Genomic DNA, 9415 nt, shown 5'->3' on the forward strand with positions numbered 1-9415 from the left:
CCCGCCGAGGGTTCGGATCCCACATACAGACCGGTTCCCGCTCACTGGCTGAGCGAGGTGCGGGTGCGACACTGAGGGTTGCGATCCCGTGGCCGGACACGAAAAAAGACAAAAAGGAAAAATAAAAAAAAGAATTTCACTTTGATTAGTCAGTCTTCTAGCCCATAGTTTTTTCATTACCATTTGACATTCTGAGGGGCATTGATATATAACCTTGGTGCTCATAGTACTCTTTCTTTTATCCCCAACAAACTAAAGCTTTTGTTTCATCTGACACTTACATAGAAGGTCAAGTTGTCTAGAAGAAAGTTATGTCTTAATAGTTATCTGACTTAATAATACATCGAATAGCCCATACTTGGAAGTTCTAAAGCTACTGCACCTCATTTAGTGTAATATGTGCTGTCATCAATTAGGAAGCTTGCTTATTTCTGGTCAAGAGGTCTGTGAGGAACCAGAGGCTATTCCATAGTCAGCTTTTACTTTTTTTAGTGCTTTTGCTTTAATTCTAGATTTTTTGCTGGATTTTAAGCTAAACTAAGCCATTCATTTTTTAGAAACCATTGTGTTTTTGTGGTAAAAGTGCAACTCGTTATTACACATCTTGGTTGTCATGAGAATTTCTCCTCATTGAGATTATTCCCTCAGCAAAATTCCATTAGTTTATCTTGCAATTTTTTTTTGGCTTTTTTTGTTTGTTTATTTTTTATCTCTCTTGCATTTTTAAAGTATTCTCTTTGGAGATATTGTCCAGAGGGAAATTTATGAATATACATTTTAACCAGAAGTAAGAGTTTTTATTAGATAGGATTACCTAGATTCCTCATCTACTTGCTTACATGGCTGTCTGCAAGTTGCTTACTTAGTCTGATCGCCATCTATGGAGTGGATTATGATAATCTTTAAGCCAATATAATAGAGCCCTTTGTGATAAACTCTATAAAGATTAGAACTGTACAAGATTAGGAAATTAAGTCAGATGCCAGTGTTAGCTTATAGATGGGCACCTGTATTCTAAAGATTTAGAGATGATTAAAACATTTTTCATTTTTTTTTAAAATTTTTTAATTTTTTTATTTTTTTCCTTTTTGTGTTTTTTCGTGTCCGGCAACAGATCGCAACCCTCAGTGTCACGCCCATACCGGACCGGGACCGGCAACGGGATCGCAACCCTCGGTGCTGCGCCCGCACCTCACTCAGCCAGTGAGCGGGAACCGGTCTGTATGTGGGATCCGAACCCTCGGCGGGAGCGCCGCCCCACTCCCAAGCGGCGCACTGTAGCAGTGCGCCACCGGGCCGGCCCAAACATTTTTCATTTTTTAGAACATCTATTTTTGAGTGCCCCCAGGAAACAAAAACTTTTTTTCCCTCAAGCACAAGAGTATTTCATTAGTGGCCAAAGTTTTCAAATAACGAGTTTCTCAGTTCATAACATGTATTCTCTTAGTAAAAATGTATCTAGTTACAAGGAAAGTATTTATCTCTTTTATATAAAAGAGATGTGTTTGTGTGTGTGCATGTGTCTATATGTCTATATGTGTTGTTCCTTAGGCTGTTATTCCTAATGGTACCCACAGTACATTTTTCTTATAAAATTGCTAAAGTATAAGAGAACTTTAGCCCCAAAAGAGTATTTAATTATGCCTTTTCAAATAGGGTAATAGGTATATATACTGTGTAAGTTATTACTGTCCAATAATAAGAGTGAATGAAGTTTTTCATTTATAATTAGTGTCATATAGCTAAATAAGGCAGCTCCTTCATAAAACCAGGAAATAAGAATAAGCAGTTTTGCTTTTACTGACTTAACCCAAGGGTTTTGGTTAGATAATAGGATTTGAAATGCCTAATTACCTATTCAATCTGTAATAAGTATTTTTATCACAAAAAATTATTATTCTAATTATGTAATAAATTTTGGCATAGGTGTGTTCTCAAATGTTTTATTGTGTAGAGTTTCTTCATTTATTACTGTTGTTTCCTATATTGCTTTATTTTAAATGGCTTTATAAATGTAGTTAAAGCTATTGCCAAAAGAAGTGTTAATTTCCATTTTATGTAATTCTTCTAACATTTTATTCTGACATTAACATTGTTTGCCAACCTGTTATTCTTTAGCCTGTTCGTCCTCTGCAGTCCTCTTCACAGCCTGTTCAGTACTCTACAGCCCCTTACCCATCCCCGCTCCTGCCAGTCTCACCCACCCAGCAATACTCCGTGGTACTATATCTCTATTCACCTCCTGCATTGTTTCTGTGGATGGATGTGTGATGAATGGTCAAGAGTATGATTAATGTTACATGATCTTTTTTGATTTTTTAAAGTCAGGGATGCATATGTAGCGAATAAAAAGTGTTTCTGATCCATGTTAAAAACAAGTTATTCTCTTCCATAAAATTTTGGTCATAAAGGTTTATTACAGTGATTGTTTAAACCCTAATCTTTCCCAACTTTTTCATGATAAATTAATTTTCAGGTTGACTATTCTAGTCCTCAGGTATTTTAACTACTTTTCTCATCGAGGTCAGTGCAGGACCTCTGCAATCCTCGGATGGCAGCTTTCATCTGTGTTTAGGCTTTCTGTTCTCTCCCCAACACTGAAGGTCCAGTAGTCTCAGTATCAGTTTTTATGGTGAATTGTAGCTTACAGTTACAGAGGACTTCCTCGTCAGTATATTTCCAAAGAAGATATCTAGATATTTAATCTGTAACAATAAAATAGTGATACCTCCTTTAATTCAGTGTATGCCCCAAGTTATACCTCTCAGTAAGATCTTACACTACCATGCGTCAGTTGTGTAACCTTCCATAGTTACTAAGTCTGTAATATAGTAATCTATAAGTACCTTCTGCATAGTGCCTAGCATGAAGTAGGTATTTGATGAATGCTACTTTCCTTTTCTGAAAATGAATTTTCCTAACGGCCTATATATTTTTCCCAGTGATACTATTATTTTTCAGACTATATAGCCATCACATTTTAAAATTGCTTTCCAAGTCTGATTACAAAGTATATCTGAAAATCATTCTCAACACTTTTTAGAAACATTTTGTATTACTAAGGGTGTTTTTGTCTTGAGCTGGGGCAACCTTATTTACCAGCCTTGGCTGTGAATGATTTTTAAAAAATCAATTCTAGTCTGAAAAATGAAATTTTGCCATCATTGAGAAGGTTGACAATAATAGAAAAGAATAACAAGAAAAGCCTGAAAAATGTTTTGGAAAATGTTATTTTCATTGGAATAAGAAAATGGCTTTTTTGCAAGGTCACTCTGACAATGGTGTATAGTTATGGTATCTCTTTTAAAAATATTACAGCTAGTAGGTATATTTTTTCCTTTTGAAGTCATTCATTGAATTGGGCTAATAGTGCTAGAGTACATCAAAGTGACCATTTGGGAAGAGTAAAACCATGTATTTTTAATCGTTAAATCAGGTTCCCCCTTTTCAGTCCTTTATCTTCTCCATAGTCAAAATTTGCTTTGCAAAAACCAGCAGACTCTAGACTGCAGATATGTCAATTTTGATCTGACAACTCAGTTGCCACAATTTTCAAAGTCACTTTTTTTCAATATTGACCTCTTAACAAAATGTGGTATATATTGTTGCCAATCTGTGTCTTCTTGGGAGCAAAAGAACTTCATTTTATCCCCATATTGTCATTTTAGTGATATTTTTCTAGACTTGTAGGAGCTGGTTCTTATGCTGTTGAGTAATGTATGTTTGTCAGATGGCATGTAAATCATAACCCCTATCTTGTCTGAGCACCATTGGTTGCTCACCAAATAGCAAAAGCAGTAGAAAACTGTCATTTGGATTACATTTGTCTAACATCTGACTTGAGGAACAGACTGGAAAACACTAAGAAAGAATAGAATTTATGGCCAAATTATTTTTAAGAAATTAAAGAACTGGGTGGTTGGATTTTATATATTTAATTTCTATAAGTAATTTTGATTGCTGGGGATACAAAGATACATAGAACTTGAATCTTGCCTTCTAGGAAGAGGGGAGATAGTGTAAAGTACAGAGTAATTAGTACCTTGCTCATTACCTGGTCTTTGAAGTCCTTTCAGAAAATGTTAATAGTGTAGGGCTGGCCCGGTGGCGCACTGCTACAGTGCGCCACTTGGGAGCGCAGTGGCACTCCCGCCGAGGGTTCGGATCCCACATACAGACCGGTTCCCGCTCACTGGCTGAGTGAGGTGTGGGAGCAACACCGAGGGTTGTGATCCCGTTGCCGGTCCCGGTCCGGTATGGGCGCGACACTGAGGGTTGCGATCCATTGCCGGACACGAAAAAAAGACAAAAAGGAAAAAAAAATGTTAATAGTGTAATATAAAAATGTCCAATTTTACTTCTACATCCAGTGTGCCTTTATCTTCATTTAAACAAATATCTTTTGATTTTTTACTTTGAAATGTTGTTGTAACCCACTCTTTTCTGCATGCTATACATTTCCATTAAATATTTTATAAATAATTTATGAGAGCATTGTAATATCCTTGCCTTTCTGCCTTAGAGTTCTCATTTTCTTGAAGCTACTCTTCTAGTATATCATTTCTGTTTTAGATATATATGATTTCCATAATATACACTACTGCAACGCATTCGAAAATATATGAAGTTTTGGTTTTTTTTATTAGTTTGACCTATGTATGGAAGGCTTACTGATTTCTGACTTTTCCCTTTTTTTAGCAGGATAACCTTGGGTCTCAATTTAGCCACATGAGTCTTGCCCGCCAGCCATCAGCTGATGGTTCTGACCCTCATGCCACCATGTTCCAGTCCACTGTTGTTCTTCAGTCCCCACAGCAATCTAGTTATATCGTGACGGCAGCCCCTCCACCACATCCTCCTCCACCGCCACCACCTCCGCCTCCTCCTCCTCCTCCTCCCCTACCACCTGGGCAGCCAGTCCCTACTGCTGGCTATTCTGCCTCCGGTCATCCTATCAGCCAGCCTGTACTCCAGCAGCAGGGCTATATTCAGCAGCCCTCACCACAGGTACTTTGCTTTTTCATCTTTTCTCTCTCTTAGGAGCTTCTCATTTAAGATAGTTTTAACATTGACAAGCTTATTTTTAAATTCTCATGAAGAGAATTCTGAGAGTGTATAAACAAAACAAGTGGTAGTTATTTTCCCTCCTCTGGAGATTTTCAAGCACATCCTAGACAATCACATGACAGGTAAATGCTTCAGTTGGATGGTTAAACTATGTGTGACCTTTGAGGGTTTTTTTTTTTTTTTTTTTTTTTTTGTGACTGGTAAGGGGATTGTAACCCTTGGCTTGGTGTTGCCTGGACCGCGCTCAGCCAGTGAGCGCACCAGCCATCCCTGTATAGGATCTGAACCTGCGGCCTCAGCGCTCCCAGCGCCGCACTCTCCCAAGTGAGCCACGGGTTCGGCCCTGAGTTTCCTTCTGATTGAGAGGTTTTTTTTGTTTTTTGTTTTTAATTAGCCTAAGAGAAACACAATAAGAAGTGTAAATTCACTATAAAAATTAAATGATAGCATTTCGATAAGAAATAGATCAGACTGGGGAGAAGTAACATCTTAACGCCCTAATAACACTGACTCTTCCAGTGCAGGAAGATATTATCTTTCTCCACTCACTTAGATCTTCGTTAACTTTTTTAAGCAGTTTTCTGTAGTTTTCATTATACAGATATTGCATGTATTTTATTAAATAGAAAAGTACTTCAAAAAGTTCATGGAAAAATAGAATTGAAAAATAATCTTTCCATGAACTTTTTGAAGTACCCTTGTGTATCCCTAAGTATTTAATGGTTTCAGATGCTATTCTAAGGGGGATTGTTTTTAAGTTTCATTTTCTATTTGTTAATTGCTAGTATATAGGAATAAAGTCAGTTTTTACATATTGAGATTGTGTACTCTGGACTTTTTAATTCATTTATTCTAGTAAGTTTTTTTTTTTTTTGTAGACTGCTTAGGTTTTTCTACATACAAGATTTTTCTACATACATGATTCTTTCCTATATGTATGCCTTTTATTTCTTTTCCTTGCCTCATTATGCTAGCTAGGAGCTCCAGTACAATGTTGAATAGAAGTTTAAAGTATATATCTCTGCCTTGTTTCCAATCTTATGGGAAAGCATTCAGTCTTTCATCATTAAGTGGGATGTTATCTGCAGATTTTTTATACATACCCTTTATTAGGGAGAAATTTCCCTTCTACTCCTAGTTTGCTGTGACTCTTTACCATGAATGGGTGTTTTTGAAATGTTTGAAATGTTTTTTCTGCATCTATTGAAGTAATCATGTCTTTTTTCCCCTTTATTCTGTTAATAAGGTGAGTTTGTTGACTAACTTTTGAGTGTTTAACCTTTAATGTCTGGAACAGACACCACATGGTCACCATCTTTTTATATATTGCTGGATTCAATTTGCTAATATTCGTTAAGGATTTTTGCATCTATGTTCATGAAGGATATTGGTCTATAGTTTGCTCGTAATGTCTTTGGTTGTAGTATCATAGTGGTATTGGCCCTCAAAATGAGTTAGGCATTGTTCCCTCCTCCTTTATTTTCTGAAGGAGTTCTTGTAGGATTGATGTTTCTCTTTCTTAAATGATTTATAGAATTCACCATCTTAAGGTTATCCAATAGCTCTCTTAGATTTTCCTCATTTTTTAAAATGCTTTTTTCCGGGCCAGCCCGTGGCTCACTTGGGAGAGTGCGGTGCTGATAACACCAAGGCCGTAGGTTCGGATCCTATATGGGGATGGCCAGTTGGCTCACTTGGGAGAGCGTGGTGCTGACAACACCAAGGCAAGGGTTGAAATCCCCTTACCGATCATCTTTTTAAAAATAAATAAATAAATAAAATGCTTTTTTCCATTTTGGCTGCCTAGGTTATTTCAAAAAGACTATCTTCAGGATCAGAAATTCTTTCTTCTGCTTGTTCTAGCCTGCTGCTTAAGCTCTCAGTTGTGTTTTTTATTTCGTTGAATTAATCTTTCAGTTCCATGAGTTCTGCTACATTCTTTTTTAAGGTATTATTCTCTTTTTAAATTTCTTCCTTCATATCCTGGATTTTTTTCCTCATTTCATTGTGTTGTTTAACTGAGTCTTCTCACATCTCAGTGAGTTTCCTTAACATTGTTGCTTGGAATTCCTTTTCAGTCATTTCAAGGATTTCCTACTCTCTAGGGTCTAGTATTTGAGAACTACTGTATTCTTTTGGTGGGGTCATATTTTCTTGGGTTTTCATATTTTTTGTGTCTCTACATTGATGTCTGGTCATATGGTAGAGCAGTTTCTTCTTCTGTTCCTCTGGAGTGGGCTTTGAGGAGAGAGACTTCGTCTTCTTTTTCTGGTCTCTGCTGGTGACTCTCGTGTCAGTGCATTCGAGTGTCTGGCAGGCCACCTGCACAGTGGTTATGGCTACTACTGTGGCTGTGAGCAGCTTTTGCAGCATCCATGGCCATGGTGATTGCTATGGTGGGCCACCCGTGCGGAAGTGATATTTTTAGCATGCTCTCTTGCCTGCTGCCAGGCGGGAGGGTACTGCCTTTGGTTCCTGCCTAGGACCCCAGGTATGTTCCTGGCCTGCTTCTGGGAAGTGAGGACTGCCTTCGGCTCCTGCCTAGGGCCTTGGGCGTGCTCCTTGCCTGCTCCTGAGCAGTGGGGGCTGCCATCAGCTCCTCTATTATTTCATTTTCTATTTGAACTATTTTTACTTTTATCATTATTATTTTCTTCCACTTAACTTTGGGTTTAATTTGCTCTTTTCTTTCTAGCTTCTTAAGGTGAAAGCATAGTTTATTGATTTTAGATTTTTCTTCTTTTCTAATGTTCCTTTAATACTGAAAATTTTCCTGTAAGCACCGTTTTAGGTATTATCTGAAAATTTGGATCTGTTGTGTTTTTCTTATCATTTAGTTCAAAATATTTTTTCTTTTTGTGTGTGACTTTTTTGACCCATGACTTTTTTAGAAGTATGTTGTTTAAGGGCCGGCCTGGTGGCGCACTGGAGAGTGCGCCGCTTGGGAGTGCAGCGGTGCTCCCGCCAAGGGTTCGGATCCCATGGGGGGACAGGTTCCCACTCACTGGCTGAGCGCGGTGTGGACGCAACACCGAGGGTTGCGATCCCATTACCGGTCAGTAAAAAAGACAAAAAGGAAGATAAAAAAAAAAAGAAGTATGTTGTTTAATTTCCAAGTACTTGGGGGATTTTTAAATACCTTATTGTTAATAATTTCTATTTAATTCCACGTAGTCTATTTTAATCCTACTTGTAAGATTTCAGTGTTTTGGAATCTGCTGATTCTTATCTGTTTGTTTACCTCAGCACAAAGACTCTCTTGGGTGATTATCCATATGCATTTGAAAAGAATTTGTATTCTATCATTTTATTGTTATATGGCTTTTTGTTTGGAGTTCGTTTGTTTTCTTTTTTTTGTTAAAGTGAAATTCACATAACATAAAATTAGCCGTTTTACTGTGAACAGTTCAGTGGCATTTGGTACATGCACAGTGTTGTGCAATCACTACTTCTGTCTAGTTCAAAAACACTTTTGTCACCCCAAAGTGAAATCTTGTACCCATTAAGCAGTTGCTATCCATCTCCCCTTTTTCCCAGCTCCTGGCAACCACCAATCTACATTCTGTCTCTACAGGTTTACCCATTACGGATACTTCATATTAATGGAGTGTCCTTTTGCGTCTGGCTTCTTCACTTAACATAATGTTTTCAAGGTTCAGTAACTCAATACTTCATTCCTGTTTAAGTATGAGTAATATTCCATTGCATATATGTATATACATACACTACAGTGTATCTTTTAATCTATTGATAGAAATTCGGGGTGTTTCCACCTTTTAGCTATATTAAATAGCGCTGTTATAAATATGCAGGTGCATTTTTTTTTTCCTTTTTGTCTTTTTTACTGGCCGGTAACAGGATCGCAACCCTTGGTGTCGCACCCGTACCAGGGACCAGCAACGGGATCGCAATCCTCAGTGTTGCGCCTGCGCCACACTCAGCCAGTGAGTGGGAACCGGTCACCACATGGGATCCGAACCCTCAGCGGGAGTGCCGCCACACTCCCAAGCGGCGCACTCTCCAGTGCGCCACCGGGCCGGCCCTACAGTTTATCTTTTTATCTATCGATAGAAATTCGGGGTGTTTCCACCTTTTAGCTATATTAAATAGCGCTGTTATAAATATGCAGGTGCATTTTTTTTTTTGAGTATCTGTATTCAGTTCTTTGGGGTTATATATATAGGAGTGGAATTGCTGGATCGTGTTGTAATTCTGTGTTTAACTTTTTTTTTTTTTTTCCTTTTTTGTCTTTTTTCGTGACCGGCAACGGATCGCAACCCACAGTGTCGCGCCCCGACCGGACCGGGGCAGACAACACGAGCGCAACCCGCGGTAGCGAAATAGCAAA

The 9415-nt window shown here is 38.1% G+C and overlaps 1 protein-coding gene across 8 annotated transcripts in view; it reads left to right on the plus strand.

Moving 5' to 3' along the window:
• Positions 1-9415, plus strand: part of R3HDM1 (R3H domain containing 1) — a 199996-nt gene that overhangs the window by 125757 nt on the left and 64824 nt on the right. For 4 of the 8 annotated variants that reach the window (XM_008583559.1, XM_008583523.1, XM_008583538.1 and 1 more), the window contains 2 exons: positions 2119-2220; positions 4699-5007. In XM_008583559.1, coding sequence (XP_008581781.1) covers positions 2119-2220; positions 4699-5007 — 411 coding nt within the window. The remainder of the gene's footprint in view (positions 1-2118; positions 2221-4698; positions 5008-9415) is intronic. The other 4 variants (XM_008583573.1, XM_008583543.1, XM_008583529.1 and 1 more) reach the window with 3 other exon arrangements.

Source organism: Galeopterus variegatus, unplaced genomic scaffold (assembly GCF_000696425.1).
Source record: "Galeopterus variegatus unplaced genomic scaffold, G_variegatus-3.0.2 Scaffold98, whole genome shotgun sequence".
Lineage (NCBI taxonomy): Eukaryota > Metazoa > Chordata > Mammalia > Dermoptera > Cynocephalidae > Galeopterus > Galeopterus variegatus.